The sequence below is a fragment of the Eleutherodactylus coqui genome, chromosome 5 (assembly GCF_035609145.1).
Source record: "Eleutherodactylus coqui strain aEleCoq1 chromosome 5, aEleCoq1.hap1, whole genome shotgun sequence".
NCBI classification, from domain to species: Eukaryota; Metazoa; Chordata; class Amphibia; order Anura; family Eleutherodactylidae; genus Eleutherodactylus; species Eleutherodactylus coqui.
Window position 1 is genome coordinate 84,738,244 of NC_089841.1, and position 19,099 is coordinate 84,757,342.

Here is a 19,099-nt window from a genome sequence, read left to right on the forward strand (position 1 = left end):
CAAAGTTTCCATACTGCTCCATCAGCAATCGCATACCTAGCACAGCAGCAGATCTTCACTAATGGTGAACCTACCGCTCCCAGCAGCACGAACTACAACTCTCAGCAGCACACCTGAAGTTGTGGAATCACAGCAGCTGAGAGTCGTAGACCGCAGATCAGCACTGCACAGTCGGGGATCTAGAGCTGCTTGGTTTACTGCTTGGCAAGAAAATTGCAGCAAAGTCACATCTTTGCTCACACAGTTTTATCGCCTGTGTGAAGGCAACCTAAGGGCTCCTGCGCATGGACGGATATTTGCTGCAGAATCCGCAGCAAATACCGCCCATAGCATGCTATGGGAAATCGATTCTTCTTGCACGTGAGCGGAAACCAATTGCGGAATCTGGCTCTTCAGAGATAGGCCGCCTGCAGACGGCCGGGTCGGATCCCGCTGCAAGAATTCTCGCATTAGGATGCAGACCCGAGCCTCTGCAGAAACCTGTGGCTCACCTCCTCCCGGCATCTCCTCTTCTCTGTGACGTGCCGGCTTCCGAGACCCGCACAGCTATAGAATATGCTGTGATTTGTTGTCCGCGTGGGTTTTTACACAGATCAATCGCGGATTTGTGCATAGGATTGTGTGCATGCATGCAATCCTATGGCAGCGGGCACGGGCGGAAATTCTGCGGTTCACCAGGCAACAAATACAGGTGGAACTTAAATTCGAAAACTCACCGACTTCTTCTGTAATTTTTGTTGCCCGTAGCAACCAATCGCAGCGCAGGTTTAATTTCTTATACTGCTGAGGTAAAATGAAAGCTGTGCTGTGATTGGTTGTTGGAGCTCAGCTTTTATTTCGTATACCATGATGTAATATCATCATAAAAATATTCACAAATCATATATTAGGTCGGGCAAAACCTGTTGCTGTCTACGATATACCACCAAAACAAACTTTTCGCATGTTAGCGACTTCGCCAACAGTGTCCGCAGGTGACATCTAATGACATTAATGAGCATTTCAGCTAAAAGAAATATTACTGAAGATGATTGTGCGTAAGGTTGATGTGCCAATTGCACAGCGCCTCATAATCACATTTTTGAGGAACGAATGATTTGGGAAAAATGGCGTAGTAACATTGGTTATGTAGAAGAAGGAATAACTTTGAAAAACCAATTTTCAATAACCAATCACTGCACTTATAGCGCCGTGCAACGCACAGGTATATCACCTTGTATATTACAAGGCCTCATATCCACGGGCGGATCAGATTCCACATGCGGGAGCCCGCAGAGGAATCCGACCCTGTCCACGGCCAAGGATACTGCTTTCCTGTCCGGGTCTTCTGCTTGCCTGTCCTGGTCTTCTATTTTCTTCACTGCGGATGTGTGCAGAAGCACCGGCGAGGGCGCTGCTACACATGCGCAGTGGAGTTTTTTTTTTTTAAACTGCTACTTTCCCATGGATCTGCGACCCGTCCGCAGTGTCTGCTCCAGACCAGCCGCAGATCGGACGGCTTCCATTGACTTCAATGGAAGCAGTCCGTACGGGAACGGCACTGAAATGGAGCATGCTGCGATTTGTTTACTGGACCAAAAAATGCGCAAAAAAAATCTGCATGCTTTAATTCATGTGCGGACACCATGCTTTCCTATGGGCAGCTTAAATTGTGGATCTTCTGTGCGGGTGACCCATACGGATTCTGCAATTCAAATCCGCCCGTGGACATTGGGCCTAAGTCAGAGTTGTTACATTTCTACTGACTCCGACTCCCCAGCCCTGATGACCAGTGAGAGTTCTCTACTAGTAAACTAGTGGGCAACCTTGCCAGAATGAGGTGGATGCTGTGATATCATGGGACAACACAGTGTCATGTGCCAGTGGATCTTAATATTTTCTGCCATTATGGCATCAAAATGAAAGTATCTACAGGGGGCCGTAGTCAACCGCTACTGCAGTCATTCCGATTCAGCCACCACACGGCTTAAGTCTGACCATTGTCTGTGTATAGCATCCCTCACTCTCCACCTCGCCATACAGTGCACATCTCCAGCCCCTTTACCTTCTGTATCACCCCATTACTTGTAGTATGTAAGCGCATTGGAGCAGGACCCGCACCCCTATTGTTTCCATCAACTGATTACTACATGTAACTGGTTGTTGTATTTTTGTATCTGTTCTCCCCTGTTTGTAAGCACTACGGAATATTTTGGCGTTCTATAAATAAAGATTATTATTATCACAGTATTGATGGTTACATGATGATACTAATAGTATTTGCCTTTTTTGTATGCTTTGCAGAGTACAGTTTAGAAAGAAGCAAAATGAGCAACAAGAGCACGGCAGTCTTTTTACGTTGCTGGAAATGTAGAAAGTCTGTAACAAACTCCACATGTATCATCAATGATGAGGAATGCACACAAACCCAGGTCAGTACTGGGGTCCCCATAATGTGCTTCTATAGTGATGCTCTGTGTATAATGAACCATTGGTTTCTTCATCATTGTTTTTTTATCATGCTTTAAAGGGACTTAGCTACAAAGACTTTTAGGCCTCATGTCCACAGGCAAAATAGGATTTTAGATCCGCAGCGGATCGCCCGCACGCGGATCCGCATCCCATAGGGATGCATTGACCACCCACGGGTAGATAAATACCCGCGGATGGTCAATAAAAGTGATTTTTTTAAAAATGGAGCATGAAAAAATCCGGACCATGCTCCATTTAGGTGCGGGTCTCCCGCAGGGATGGCTCCCGCAGGCTTCTGTTGAAGCCTATGGAAGTCGTCCGGATCCGCGGGAGACCAAAATCTGAATATACTCACCTGCTCCGGATCTTCCCTTCTTCGCGGCTTCATCTTCTCTCCGTCGCGGCCAGATCTTTTTTCTCCGGGCCGGCGCATGCGCGCGGCACGCAACCAACATGCCATGCACATCCGCCAGGCCGAAGAAAGAAGATCCGGCCGCGATGGAGAGAAGATGAAGCCGCGAAGAAGGGAAGATCCGGAGCGTGCGAGAGGTAAATTTCTATTTACAGCGCTCATGTCCGCGGGGCAGGAGGGACCCGCTGCGGATTTTCCATGGAGAATCCATAGCGGGCCTGATTTTCCCCGTGGACATTCTCAGCACTTGTGGGGGTCCCAGAATTCACACTGTTACGGCACCACCGTTATCCGCATTAGTCGGAGTCCCAGCATGCAGGCCACCACTATTTTGAAGTCTTTGGTGCCAATTTCAATAAGGGGTGTTGGGGGTGCTAGTTAAATCAAAGTTTCTCAAGTCCAATTAATTGAAGAAATGCACAGCACTGTTCAGAATTGGCAACAGTGACAAAATGTTTAGTTCTTTTATGGAGAAAAAGTTCCTGTGGTATCCAGACATTCTTTTAAAAAGTTCCCAGTGAGCATGCTCAGTCCTTACTCTCTTCTTCATCGTTTTAGGACCTGCAAACACATGACCTCCCAAAAACCAATAAAAGCACAGCATATAGGAGGCAATATTTGGGTGTAGTTTTTCAAATGGACCACTAGAGGTCATTACAGCTGCAGGTTTCCCAACTTCATAAAGACGTAATTCTTTGGTGAAGCCCCTTACGCAGGGATGGATAAATGTATTTTCATGGAAGTGGCCCTTTAAACTGAACCTGTCATAATACAGATTCTCTGTATCTTTGGGTTGAAAATGGCTACTGTGAACTCAAGTTTGGGGGTTTATAGTCTTCTGCTGAGATGGAAGTGTTTTCTACAGCTCCTCTTTGACGGAAATCTTTATATATTCCACAGACATTTTCTATTTTTATTTCAAGAACAAGATTTTTTTTCATTCACTATACTGTAGATAGGACACTGCCTCCATGCATTTTTATGACACAGGCAAAGAGAAGAATATGAAGCATCAGTGCTCGTACAGAATAGAAAATATGCCATGATCCTTCGTCTCCTGCTAATGAATGTATCCAGCTGATCTGGGGAAGTGCATAGCAGGAGTGCTGCCGAACTGCTTCTCCTACTGAGCTCAGCAAGATTCGAGGATGAGGCGGACCAGTGTCTGATTGTTAGTGGATTTTTTAAAAAAAACAGAGAACTTCTTTAAAAAGTTACTGAACGTTTTACAAACTTTTGACGTGTCAAACATCAAAAGTTTCGATCTGTGGGGGTCCAGGTGCTGAAATGAAGGGGCTGCAGTACTTACCCGAATGCTGTGCCACTTCGGCTGTCTTCGTTGATTGTCAGCTACTCATGGAAGCTGAAGAGAGGCACAGCTGTCTGTAGAAGTCTATGTGTCCATCTTCAGCTGCTAGGAGGAGCTGACAGGCAGCGCAGACGGACGATGAGGCTCAGGTGGGCACTGCAGCCACTTAATTTCAGCAATTAGTGGAGGTCTTAGCAGCAGGACCCCCACTGATCAAAACTTTGGACATGCCAAGAGTTTTTAAAAAGTGTAGTCAACTCGATCTTATTTTCCTTTTGACCTGCATATCGGTGCTGATTTCCAGCAGAGCTCAGAGCATGGATTTTGTATGGCATTACACATAGTCCTTATGGATCCTTAGTATGGAGTGAGCTGCACGGCGTCTGCGCACTTCAATACAGGCACAGTAGTTGGGCCTAAGGTCATGTGTTTTCACCCTAAACCCTAGTTCTCCTTATGGAATGTGCACAAAGCTTAATTTTGGAATCCATTAAAAGGGCTGCAGCAAGTTTAAAACGTATTTCCTACCCACACGTCAGGCAATAAGTGTCAGGCATCTGGGCTATAGATTGTCTCACTGTGACATTGATCCTGTGGCTTGATATGGCTAAAGTATGTATTGTCATGTTTTGTGCCCTTTATAGTGGTTATTTGTGTATGTACTATAGGGGGATGGATAGTTCTCTGGGGATGTTTTAGGGTAATTTGCTTGCACCCTTTGTTTTCCTTGTGTTTTATCCATTGGGTACTTTTTAATGTTTTTAAAGTCCATTTTATGGTGTTATATTTGATAATAGTTTTCTGTATATTTTGTGAGCCTTTTTGCATCTTTTGGACATCCTTTCTCTTATGTGAAGTGATCGAAAATTCCTCTCCATTCATCCCTATGAGACTGTCAATCGCGTGGAATGGCAGTGAACACACTCCATTCCTACGGGGAAATGCAGGACTCCTATTCTCATGATTAGTGGGAGTTCCATTGGTCAGACTCCTACTCATCAGGCCCTAATACCCTATTCCATGGTTTTAAACTTGGCACAACCTTATATTATGGGACTGCATCCGTTGCAGCTACCTAATACAATACTATATATGTATTTTTCTCAAAGTACCAGCTATGAACAGAATGGATATAATTAGAGATGAGCGAGCATACTCGTAAAGGATAAATACTCGAGCTAGTATCATCCTTTTCAAGTATCTGCCTGCTCGTCTGCAAAGATTCGGGGGGCAGCTGGGGAGAACGGGTTGGAAAGGGGGGGAGATCTCTCTCTCTCTCCCCCCCGCCAACCCTTGCTCACTCCTGCAACCCACCGCTCACCCCCGCCGGCACCCGAATCTTGCAGATGAGCAGGCAGATACTCGAAAAAGACGATACTTGCTCAAGTAATTGTCCTTAACGAGTATGCTCACTCATCTCTAGACATAATGCTTCTACGGGAAGAGAATAGTCTCCAATATAACACGGCACTATTTTGCTTCTATTGGATTCATATGAAGTCTGATATAAAACCGATATACCTCTGTATGACATCAAAGGCTTAAAATATTACAGAAAGGCCCTAAAGACTTCTATGAGCACCATGCTTCAGCTCTGTAAACTTTGAGGTTGTTTGGAGTCATAATACCACCATGTGCATGAGGTCTTAATACCTTTTTGTTAGTACGGTTATCCAAGGATTAAATGGGTGGACTCTTAGAGCACTGTGCAGGAAGCAAGCCATAAGTATTTAGAACCTCAGGTGAAATGAAGTATTACAATGTACCCATTAAAATCAAAGGGCTGCCCCTACAATGCACACAAGTGCCAAAACCTCCACTAATTGTAGTCAAATAATATGTTACTTATAGGTGCCCACACAGATGTGCTGGTAAAATGAAGAAAGGCCAAGTTAAAAGAAATCATTAAAGGGAACCTGTCACAATTTTTGGGGGGTATTAAACCACCAGCATGGTGGTATTTCAATTGATTACCGTCTTTGCGGGTATGCGCTGCATTTAGCACATACCCATGTAGGCAGATGTGCGTGTTTGCGCACCTCCTATAGAAATCTATGGGGCAAACACGCACAAGATAGGGCAAAATCGTTAGCTTCGAGTCATTTGGGCAGGCAGTATCCCTTCCTGAGCCCCACTCTTTCCTCGTTCAGTCTGGCCCGATTGTCACCTGTCCTGGTTCTAGACATTAGTTCTATCCTCTGTGAATGTTGCACATACTCTATTGGCCGCAATCTCCCTGTCTACTCAACTTCATGAGCTCACGAGTGCACTAGATGGGGAGATCGTAGCCAAGGTTAAGGGCGGCGTCACACCCCCCATAGACCTCTATGAGCCTCTTGGGTGCGTTAATGTGCACAACATAGAGCAGGACCTAATTTTCTACACCAGTGAGAACCGCACACAGAAAATAAAAAAAATTAGAATAAACTCATCAAAATCAATTTTCAATAAACCCATCGAAAGTTCTATTCTCGCATTTTGCGAGCCGAAAAAGATGTTTATGTGATGCTGCCCTGAAAGCTGGGAGATGTGACATTGGTGCCAGACTGGGGCAGGAAAAAGTGGGACTCGGGAAGTGATGGTGGCCACCCAGATGACTCAAAACATAATTTATAAAAAAAAGTTTTGGGGGTAAAATAGAGCTCAGCAGTTTCAACAAGAACATGTAACTGATGGTCTTAACAAGTGGAATATCAACTTGCCAGCGATTTAATACCCAAAAAATAGAAACCGGTTCCCTTTAATGAAAATCCATGCTTCCAAATCCTCTTCTGCAATGAGCGCCATGGCACGGTCTTCCGCTGCCACTTGCCACTGGTGATATCCTGGCTTTTCATGATTAAACAAATATCTTCCTGTCATTTATTATGAACTTGAAGTGTGTGACCCTTCCGCAGGATTTCACGCCAACAAATTCAACTGGGAGCTAGAAAACCCCGCAGTTATTTAATGCATTAATGCTGTCCTTGTCACATGTCATTAAGCACTAACAAAATTACATTTGTATTAGCATCGCACATTGAAAACAAGTGAAGGCAAGCTGGAAAAGTATGATTTCACGGATGGGACAGGAAAATAATCCACGACTACTGCTACCCTGGAACAATGAAATCAGCGTTCAAGCTTTAATTTTTGTACTTATTATTTCCATGCGTCACTGAGGTTCCTGCGGCGGCTTAATTTATTCATAGCAACTTGTACTTCGGAACAGATGTTTAAACATTTGTGAAAACCTACACTTTGGCCGCAAGTGTACTGCTTAGTTAGGTAAATCTGGGGAGAATGATATAATATTATGTATTATCCACCGTTGTAAGCATAGAAATATGAAGTACAGCAGCGTAGGGAAATTAAAGACAAAGTCAAGCAAAATCTCCACCGTGCCCCTTTCTTCCATAAGGCAATATCATGGACCAGAATCAGGCATGCAATGTCCTCTGCCCACGGGTATTGCGCAGCTCATAGACGTGTGATGTCCGATGCAGGCTGTGCCCAATAGTCTTGGGCATAACTTGCATACGCCCATGTGAATGGGCCCTTAGGCTATATGCACACAAAGCAGGTCCACTGTAAATGTACTCCAGTGGAAAATCCATAAGAAATCTGGATTTTGGTTCAGAAATGCTGCAGTTTTCACCCTTTGCACACGAGCGTATGCAGATTCTGCGTGGAATTATGAACTCCGTGTAGACACGGTTCTTTAAATCTTGTCCACATGGCTTGTACTGTACTTGTACTGCTGATTTTCGGAAGCAAATTCCTCAGTTTTTACGGCCTGTGTGAAGGTACCCGAAGGGCTTAGGCAAATTAGTCTCTTAAATCAGAGTGGGGTGGTTGCCCCGCACATAGAATCATAGACTGGTAGAGATGGAAGGGACCTCCAGGGTCATCGGGTCCAACCCCCTGCTCAGTGCAGGATTCACTAAATCATCCCAAATAGATATTTGTCCAACCTTTGTTTGAACACTTCCATTGAAGGAAAACTCACCACCTCCTGTGGTAACCTGTTCCACTCATTGATCACCCTGTCAGAAAGTTTTTAGTTTCTTTGTAAACGAGCAGGGCAGTGCGCAAATACGTACAGACACAAGCAATAAATACACTTGTTCACTGCACAAAAAAATTGCGCAGGTGTGAGTGTATTACGTTTCACATTCTTCTGTCCACCCTGCAGAATACACCCCAGAATTTTCTGCAGATTCCTTCTCTAAACTCATGGCAAAAATCCACGGCTATTCTGTAACATATTTTGCTTTGACTGCATGCTGAGGCATGTGGTGTCTATACCTGCACTTGTACTTTGTATCAGTATTCCAGTAAGTATGGCCGCCCTCTGTGATTTTTGAATTGATATGACTCCTTTACAAATATGCCATAAAACCTATTCCAAAGATCTGTAGCATCGGTCACGTGGGCCAGGATTGCAGTGTAGCACTAGAACATAATGGAAGTGTATGAGGTCATGCTGCACTTTACAAGTTGCTGACAGGTCATCCCAGCGATGATCATTCCTATGCTTTTACACTCAGTGAATAGAGGCGGAGCGAGTTGAAGATCTTTCCAGCCCGCCGACCTCCGTTGACAGTAAACAGGCAGTCATTCTTAGATGAACAACTGCCTGTTCAAAGGGGCCTATTGTCTACAGTTGAACGGCGAACGATAAGCGAACAAATTATTGTTCACCGTTTAATCGGTGCATGCATTTCGACTGAATGACAATCATTCAGATTTTGGCTTGATCGCAAGAATCTGAATGATTTATATGGCCGTGCAAAAAGGCCCCAAGTCCGAGATGTAGCAAACTACAAGTTGCAAGATGACTACATTCACTTCCATTTGTTGGGATGGTGTAGGGCCACATTGCAGCACTTGGCTGAGTAACTTTTCATGGCCAGAGTCGCCATGTATCCCTCGCCTTATTCTCTTATTGACTCCTAGCAAACGTCATGCCAATTCATTTGTAATAAGCCAAAAATGGCAGCAAATTGCCGCATACAGTAGGCATGCACAGCGGGTGCGTGAATCCAGCCTTATGCAGCGGCAGCGCTTCTTTCAGTGTTATTTTTTGTCTGTGTGCATTCTTCTCTAAAATAGCCTTGTGTCAGATTTTCTCGTTGAAACGATTATTTATGAAATGGTTTGTTGGCAGTAAAAAGGACGTATTTTTCCTTACAGTCTTTTTTATTGAGCAAAGGGGGTCACGGTTCCTTTAGTTATGCCTGACCCGACAAAACCTTGTTCATTCTTCTCATTGTGTGCTGTGAAATGGGCGATTCCTGCCTACGCAGCCGCTTCATAGTGTCTGCCACTGATCTGATCAGATTGCTGCAAGAGACTGGATACGGCTCGAAAAGAACAGCTCATTTCTCTATTTACACTGTAAGCAAAATGTGATTTTTGCCTTTATTCCCCCTGATTGACACTGAACTCCAGCACCAACTTCAGTATTTCTCCAAATAATATACTGATGTATGACAAACTTAATTAGATGTAATTAGAGCAATACAGTTACTGTTGTAAATGCCAATTAGCTATAAAATTAAATTATACTAAGTATGTTCTTTTTATACAAATCCCACAAATCAGACAAGCAAACCCTTTCATCATACTCCAGCTTAGCCGAGCTGTGCCCACCTCTCTCAGATTCTTATCCCTTCTTGTTTCATATCTCAAGAACCACAAATCCATCTCTAATTAGGTTTAAAGTCAGAACTTCTCAAAGAATACAAAAAGAAAATTAGAAAAATAAAGACTTTCAAGATTAGGCAGCCCGGCATGCTTATCTTTAAAGTGCTTAAAGTACTTAATTATATGATGTGGCTTTGATACAAACTTGTAGTTTTCACTATTGCTTTATTTTACCACATCTAAAAGAATCTTTTTCCCATTTTTTCCAGGAAGTTTTGGATCAATCTACATATCAGAAGACCTGTAATATATGGCACTTAGAGGCTGAAGCTAGCCCAGACTGGATCAAAAAAGAGATAGAAAAGGTAGTGCAGATATATTTAATTCTTGACTCTTAAGGCACATACTCAAGGCTGTATTACGGCTCTGTGCAACCTCCAGGCTATATGGAGCTGTGATACAGCACTAATAGATGTTTATATGGTCATCCTGTACCTCTCTATGTCTCTGACTTTATATGTGCCACCGTGTGCTGTCACTGTAGCTCACATGTTCCTGGAGACACAATTGGCTGCTGCCATTCTTCTGCTCCTCCATGCCCAGCTCTGACTGCCCCCTGCCATGCCCCCGTGATGCCCATAGGGCTCACCTGCACTTCTGTCCCTTCTCTTCAAGGACCAGTGTATGTTCCCTACATCTGTCCTCCTCCAATGCTATTCCTGAATCTAGTATATTAGGCATCCACACCCTAGGGTGGATGCTAAGCAATTGATTTCCTACTGACATTTATGATAAAACTCTTGTTTATGTACATTCTGATTTTGACTCCTCTCTAACTCTTGACTACTATGACTTCTGTGTTCCCGGACCTCTGATTATTGGACTACGTTCTTGCTCACTGCCTGCCCTGACCTTCTACCTGGACCTGTAATTGTTACTGCCAGTACTATGTTTGTGGATAGGTGTCTGTTCACACCATTAGCCCAGACCAGCATCAATAGCCACATTACCGGGACAGTTTGTGTAAGTAATGGCTTGGGGATGCCACAGCAAAGACCATATCCTGCTTAGAGGATTTAAGGGTGAAAACCGAGATTTCCCCAAGTGTTGAATCCTCAGCCCATAGTCCAACTGGTGGGTAGCAAGACGGATCCACGTCCATCTGATGCATTAAAAAGTGATTATTTATTACCACCCAATTGTGATAAAAGCACATGGTGGCAGTAAGGCAAAAAGTATCCTAAACAAGAACTATAGAACCTTCTGCCCACAGTAATTACTAACTAACAATTTAGTTCAGCAAAAGAACTAGAACTGTGGCCTTGCTATCTGCAGTGGAAGACCTAGGGACACTGCTACACTGTCTAGCAGCAATTAATAATAAAGATATAAACCCCCACCCACACCCCACTCCAACATATTTCACTGGTGTCCCAGCTTCATCGGGGCATAGGGGCACACAGGAGTTTGATTTTCTTTTTTTCAGAATACTCCCTGGATCACTAACCACTCTCAAGTAATTAATGACTATAACATATAATATTATTACACTCAAGAAAGATTTCCAGGCCCCTCTTGAACTCTTTTAGTGAGTTTTCCCATCACCACGTCCTCAGGCAGACAGTTCCATAGTCTCACTGCTCTTACAGTAAAGAACCCCCTTCTATGTCAGTGCAGAAACCTTCTTTCCTTTGGATGTGCCCCCTTGTTACAGCCACAGGTATAAATAGATGATGGGAGAGATCTCTGTAAATATTTATACATAGTTATTAAGCCGCCCATCGTTTTTTTAAATTTTGCTAACCTCTCTGGGTATTGTAGTTCACCCATTCAATTTATTACTTTAGTTGCCCACCGCTCAAGCTCTGATATGTCCATCTTGAGTACCGGTGCCCAAAACTGTACATAATATTCCATGTTTGGTCTGACCAGTAACTTGTAAAGAGGAAGAACAATGTTCTCATCATGTGCCACTAGACTTCTTTTGATGCACCCGATGATCCTATATGCCTTGGAAGCAGCTGCCTGACACTGGTTGCTCCACTTACATTTACTGTTGAATAAATAATAGCATATGTTATACAATAACAGGCTTATTGGTGTATGAAGATATTAGCCCAATGTACTGGTGATTTGTCCATTTAGAATAGATTAGTATTGGACATTGTGACTAATCACATCATTCAACTGCTTAAAATTGATACTAATCTTGTAACAGCACGATTGAACTCACGGGTATACACAGACTCACAGTCCCATGACTGCATTATATCCAGTTTCCTGTGTGGACACGTTACAGAATATTGTCCATTATAGCGATACATTTTGCATATTGCACAGTAGGGGCTTTACATAGAATGTCTTTATCTTGTGGTAGGCCATAGGCTGTACTAACATTGTGCTGCTTTTTCTAGGAGCATCTATGTGGCTAAGTATTTCTCTTTTAAAGCTCATTGAAAAGTATGCTGTTTGCTGACTAGCTTGTATTTCGCATAAAGGACATCAGGAAAGAGGATTCTTTTGTAGTGAAACAAAGCATCAGAGCGGCACTATTGTATCGTAGTTTAGGATGATATGTTCAACTCTTCCTTACTTTCAGGAACACTGGACTACCGGTAAACTGCACTGTCCGTACTGCAGAACACGTCTCGGGGCCTTTAACTTTGTTGACAGCACCAAATGCTTGTGTGGCAGGCTCGCAGTCATACGTCTTTGCAAGAGCAAAATTGATGTGGACGTTACTGTGAAAAGACCATGCCAAGCTTCATCTGCCTCTAATTTTTTTACACATTTTGACAAGAAATTCAGACATGGGATGGAGGAACATCATAACGGAAACTGGATCATGGACAGATATGTGGCTGACCCTGGAACATTAGTGGATGCCTTGTGCCTTGAAGTGCCTGAATGTGACAAGTACTTTGAGCAAAGTGGTAAAAAAACTTGTGTCACCTTCAATGTTAAGAAACATAACTCAGTATTACAGGAGCCAAAGGGAAATTTTACTAGAAATGTTCTTCATAGGAAATCAAGTAGCTTGGACTTGGACACAGCAGAAAAACTGCCACCGAAATCCCATAGGACCTTAAAGCAAAGACCACCCAAGGTCCCATTATTGAGCTCCGATGGTGCTGGCTGTAATAACACGCATAACAACAGTTATTCATTTGACTTTCCTGCAAGATCTGCACAGCTGAGGTCAAGAGTTACCGAAACACTTCCCAACAGAACAGGCCTTGGAGTTTCACATCTTGACGAGAGCCCAGGCCTGTCGTCTTCTTCATATGAAGTGCGTATCGCTCCTGTAAGATCTACATCTGGAGGAGAGGGATCCATGACCCCAGTGGAGGTGCCTACTCAGATTATGCAGTCACCACTACCGAACTCAACTTCTGTTAGCCAACGCTTAAACAAGAGGGAAATCAACAAACTGAAGAACCTGAGAAGAAAGCAAAAGAAGCGGGAGAAGTGGTTACTTGGGCAGAAACAGGTAAGTGTTGTTTAATCCATAAATGTATTCTATGGTTTATGCAGATAAAGATATAGCAGGTATGAACTTGCTGTTTTAACTTTTTGGGGCTATATTGCCCCTTTCAGTTTGAGGTCCTCCAATGTGAAAGTGATTGACATTCCTGCTTATACAGACCCCAACAACCAACTATTATCACCTGTGTAACTGCACTGTAAAAGCAGAGCGACCACTAAAGTCCATGAAACTTCTTTGGTGGTTATTCTTCATGGCACCCCATCAGAGGTTATGGCCTTAATAGCCTTAAAGGGGTTTTCCAGCACTAAGATATTGATGACCTATCCTCAGGATAGGCCATCAATAGTTGCATGCCATCAGTGTAGGCATACCATGTCACTGCTATGAGGCCTATGTGACAGGGAGCCGCAATGCTGAATGGAGAACAACTGGAGGGCACTTAATGGCAGTCTAGCCTAGATAAAGAACAAGAATAAAATTGGATGTCATGACTTAGAAAAAACATCACCTGTGATCAATGTAACTTCTATCACTGTGTAGAATTGGTATCTGACTAGTGTATGGTGACTGCATTACTTAGAGGTATATTAGAACTGAGCCACTATATCTAAGCCCACCACATTATAGATATGTTGCAGCTAATATAACTTTTTGGGCAGTGTGCCTAAGGCTAATTTCATAGGGGTGAATGTGATATCGGGCTGTGAAACTCTGGCTAATATCGTGCTCGGGAACGTACGATTTCCCCGCGGATGCAAGGCGGTTTTGTTTCAAAAAGGCCTCAAATGACTTCAGGGAAGTAGCGATCCTCCGGCGTGGCTTTCAGTCGCACCGGAGGATTGTCAAGTGTTTCCCATTATTCTCAAAATGGGAAAGCTTGCATCGCATGACATGCAATGTTTTTCCCAGCCCCATTGAAAACAATGGGTGGGGCGTTTGGAACGCCCGAAGATAGGACATGCCGCAATTTTGTCCTGCATCGCAGCATATTTGCATTAGGGCTCCTTTTCACTGGCGAGGAAATTGCGTGTTTTTCTCGTGCCATGCGAGAGTGAGTCAAAACGCATGATTATGAAACTATTGAATTCAATGGTTTCATTCCCATTTACGATGTTTTCACTCCATTAATGCTGTGTGAAAAAAAATCGCAGCATGCCCATTCTTTTTGTGATATCGTCCATTGTTTTCAATGGGGCCTGCGGCAGCAGTGCCAGGCCAATTGAAAGAATGGGGGATGATTGCAATCCTCTGCCACTACTGTGACAGCAGTCGCAGGGGATACCTTCATCCCCTTGGGGAATACCTTCATCCCCTTGGGGAATCCCCTCATCACTGAACACTGTGACAGCAAAAAGAATTTCTGTATGAATGGGGCCTAAGATTTCTCTCTTCTCTAGTTACTAGAGGCAATTTCAGAGCACCCAAACTGTTAACTTGGCAATTCAAAAGTGGAAGGTTATACCAAGAAAGTCTTTTGAATGTGTTACATGCGACAAACTCTGCTCTGCTGCAGCTCCATAGACAGACACTGCATTGAGTGGACAGGCAGTCATGCATATGATCTGCTTCCTCTATAGACAGATGCGCAGCCAGTAGGTTGTGTTGGAAATGAGTATGTAGGACATGATGAATATTTTACGATACTGCGCATACAATATAGCATCTAAGTGCATAAAGGCAAACTAGACAAAAAGAGTTTCCCCCTGTAAATATTCATTGGGGAAGCCTCATATTTCAGAATAAAAACACTGAAAAACTAGTGTGTATAATACAAGGCTAGCTCGTCCGCAGAATGGAAGCTAGGCCATTCCAGCTCGTAGAAGGTAGTCAGAGAGGGGTTACTTTTATTAGACATCCCCTTTAAGAGCAGGTTAGAATGCTTATCCCCTCATCTCTGGCATCCAGATTATACAGGTGGGCTACAGAACAGTAGCCCACCACCACACTCTGATAGAGGCTGTCTAAAAGAGAAAATTTGTTGCCTATAGCAACCAATCACAGCGCAGCTTTTTATTTCTTATACTGCTGAGGTAAAATGAAAGCTGCACTGTGATTGGTTGCTATGGGCAACAAAGTTTTGTTTTAGCCGGCTTTCATAAGGGTGTGGTATCAGGCTAGCTTCCGGTGGCCCACCGTCTGCATTAAGGAGCCTGGGTCATTCTGGCCATAGCACACCCTATTCTTCCATACTATATAAATGTTAGCCTCACACTCCGGTCCCTAGGCTGTCCGAAGCCAGTAGTGATCCTTGTCGCCCCACGATGGGTATCAGGGGCAGGCATGTCAGATCTCCCGGTTTCCTGTCACCTGATCACCTCTGACTTTCACACATTCTTTGCTTCGGCTAAGGACTCTGCTCCGCACTTTTTGGCGTAAAACTGTGCACCGCTGGGGCGCAGAGGCAGCTGGCACAGGGCGCCATCCATTGGCTCGCTATGCTGCTCACCTCAGCTGCCTCAGGACTGCGGGTGGAACAAAGGACGTACTACAGAGCTCAGCAGACACTACGGGGCTTTTTCTATCTTTAACTGTCTCTTTTCTCCTCTCCTTTTTATGCTCTCTGTTCTCCATGTACCTCTTTTTTTCCTGCTGTCTCTATGTCTTTTTCCCATTCTGTCACTGTTTTCCCATTCTGACAATCTCTTTTATCCCGCTCTCTCTCTTTCACACTCTCCATCTTTTTGTCTGCTGTCCCTGTTGGTCTCTTTTTCACTTTCTCTTGCTCTCTTCTTTCCGGCTTCCTCTGGTGCATTTTCTGATCTGTCTCTCTGTCACTTTTTTGCCGCTCTATCTCCATCTTTTTTTCCCATGTTCCTCACTGTCTCTTCTATTCTGTGCCCTCTTCAGCATTCTCTTCTTTAGGCTGTCTTCACATGGAACGTCCGGTCGGAGGTTCCATCACAAACCTGGCACAAGACACCCGAAGAAATGGCCCTGCATGCAGTAAAATGCTGGGCAGCTGAGCAGAAACCGAATGGAACCCGTTATAGTCAATGGGGTCCGTTCACCGCTGTTCGGTTCCCTTCTCCTCCTTCCCGAATGGAGCAGAAAAACGGAATCCCCGCCGCGGATGTGAAGGCAGCCTTTGGCCTCATGTCCACTCTCACGCACGGATACCACTGCTAAATCCCGCAGTGGTATCTGTGTGTGCCCGCAGACATGGAGAAGAAAAAAACAATTTCTTACCTCTCCGGGTCCAGCTCGGATCTCCTCAGGGCCAGACGGATCCTTTTTCTTCTGCACGGCGGATGCTTCCAGGAGCGCCGGGCGACACTCCCGGCGCATACGCAGTGCTATCTTTGTTTTTTAAATCTCCTGCGTATCCGCGGCACAGCACAAAAACAGCTGTGGTTGTGTTATGGGTATGAACGGCTTCCATTGGCTTCAATGGGAGCCGTCCATATGGAAAACCCGCAGGAAAATGGAGCATGCTGCGATTTCTTCCTGTGCGTTCGACCCGCACGCCAGGAAGAAATCACATCCGCATGCTTTTAGCTACCCTACGGATGCTAATGCATCCCTATGGGCAGCAAGACGCACAGATCTCTCGTGCGGGGGCCACGCGTGAACTTTATAAATAAAATCCGCACGTGGACATTGGGCCTTACTGTGCCTTTCGCTCTCTCTTTTTTCCACCCCCTCTATTCGTCTTTTTTTCCTTTATTTCCTGGTCACTTTTATCCACGCTGTACTTTTTTTTTCCTGCGCTCTCTCGTCGCCTCATATTTTCTCTCTTTTTCTGTAATCTTTTTTTTTTCCAGCCTTCTCTCTGTCTCTTTCTTCTCACTCTCCCTCTCTATCTTTTGCTGCCCTCTTTCTCACCCTCTTCTTTTTTTTTTTCTGGCCCTCTGTCTGTCTCTTTTTTTTCACCCTCCCTCTCTTTTTTTTATCGCCTTCTTACTGTCTCTTTATTTTTCACCTTCCCCTCCAGCTCTTTTTTTTTTCTGCCTTCTCTCTCTTTTCTGCCCTTGTGTTTTCCCGTTCTCGCACTCCCACTCGCTGTACTACTCCTGCGGTTGGTTGACCATGCCCATTTCTATAAGCCACGCCCCTGAAGGCCACTCTCACTTTTGATGTGACCCAAGAATCACCCTATGAAATGCTTCCCCAGGTTGGCATCTCTGCAGCTGTCACTTTTCCGGAGGTTGTTTAGTACTTTACTAGAAATAGGCTACACATCAGCCCTGGGGAATCCGGGGTGATGTACATGGGGTCTCCCCACCTGCACTTAGGAAACTCAGTGCAGTTCTTCAGCTTTATGTACCATTTTTCTCATATAATGTTTTTATTATTCCTTGCTCACATACGTGTGCTGTGATTGAAAAAGCATAGGGGCAAATGTATTTTTTATAATACGACAGTTTTCTGTCTTACATAGTTTGCACCACATTTACTATGTATTTTTGGTCAGTTTCAGATACTTTCTGACTCGTCTGAAAAGCGACGGCGCCTAAATTGTGCCAAAAATGGTGTGTCAAATTGAGACGATTTTTGATGTAAACTTCAAACTAATATGTAATATAAACTTGAACTAGACGGTTTTAAAATTCAACAGATTTAGCGTCCAGCTGTGATGAATTTAGCACATTTTAAAACGGCCTGCCTTAGTGCTCATGCCCACAAGCATACGCGATTTACACATTATAGCCCATACTCTGTGCTGGCAGAGACCGCATGTGGTCTAAGTACAGCACATACCCACGAATCTGGCGTCACGGACATACACAGTGTGATATATATATATATTTTTTAATTCCCCGCTCCTAACAGACAGGGATGTGTATGGAGAGTGTAAACAAGGCCGCTCAATCTGTGAACGACTCTTATTTACTGTGAATGGAGGCGGGCGAGAACAATCCCCGTCCGCTCCATTGCCATTCACTTAATTAAATGGCTATTGCTCGTGTAAAGCACAGGAGGGATATTTGTTGGCATGGCTCTAGGGCACTTATGCACCTGACAGTCGCACCGTGTAAAGGTACTTTAAACCCTTAACAACCGCCCATACATCTTTTGACAGCAGCCGTCAAGGGGCTTTATTCTGCAGCGCCATCTTTTGACTGTGCTGCATTAGAAGCCCAGCACGGGTCTCCCATGCCAGAGAGAGCAGGCGCTCAGATGTCATATGACAGAATGGCACTTGCTCTAACTTTGGGGGCCAAAGAAACTTTGGATCTCCGGTGTTTAAGTGCGACTGCGGCATGTAACAGGCTAACAGAAATAGGGAGCTTGCTACAGCACCCGGAGACTTGAATATAGCTTCTGGCTGAGCTTTATAGGCTCACTAATGCACTACTATACTGATGCATAGTGGTGTATTCGAGTGATAAAAGATGCTGACAATCAAGTCCCATAGTAAGACAAAAATAGAAGTTAAAAAAGTGTAAAAAAAATAATAATAAAAACAAATACGTCAAAACCTTTCCCCCTTTACTATGTAAAAAACAACAAAAAAAGAAAATGCACATTTGAGGCATCACTGCCTTCGTAATGACCCAGAGAAACGTTACTACATTATTTAATCTGCACAGAGCACGTCATAAAAAACAAACTACAAAAAACATGGCAAAATATTTATAATAAAATAATAAAAATGTTAGGGGTCTTCGAATGTAGCAATAAACAAATACATTTTTTAAAAGTGTGAAAAAGTTGCAGGCGCAATAGCACCTGGCAGTGTGTCCTGCATAGCGCATATACATCGCACTGTTGTATACTCATCGTATGCGGCCGCCCTGAAGGGTTAGGGCTACATTCACAAATGCAAGATTTTCCACAGGGTTTTTTTTATGCAAATCCATGGCAAAATCCT

At 44.0% G+C, this 19,099-nt stretch overlaps 1 protein-coding gene across 2 annotated transcripts in view; it reads left to right on the forward strand.

Moving 5' to 3' along the window:
- RNF180 (ring finger protein 180) overlaps positions 1-19,099 on the forward strand; it is a 56,896-nt gene that overhangs the window by 208 nt on the left and 37,589 nt on the right. Inside the window, exons 2-4 of one of the 2 annotated variants that reach the window (XM_066601868.1) lie at positions 2,284-2,411; positions 10,070-10,165; positions 12,400-13,290. In XM_066601868.1, coding sequence (XP_066457965.1) covers positions 2,307-2,411; positions 10,070-10,165; positions 12,400-13,290 — 1,092 coding nt within the window. In that variant the 5' untranslated portion in view covers positions 2,284-2,306. The remainder of the gene's footprint in view (positions 1-2,283; positions 2,412-10,069; positions 10,166-12,399; positions 13,291-19,099) is intronic. The other variant, XM_066601869.1, reaches the window with a different exon arrangement.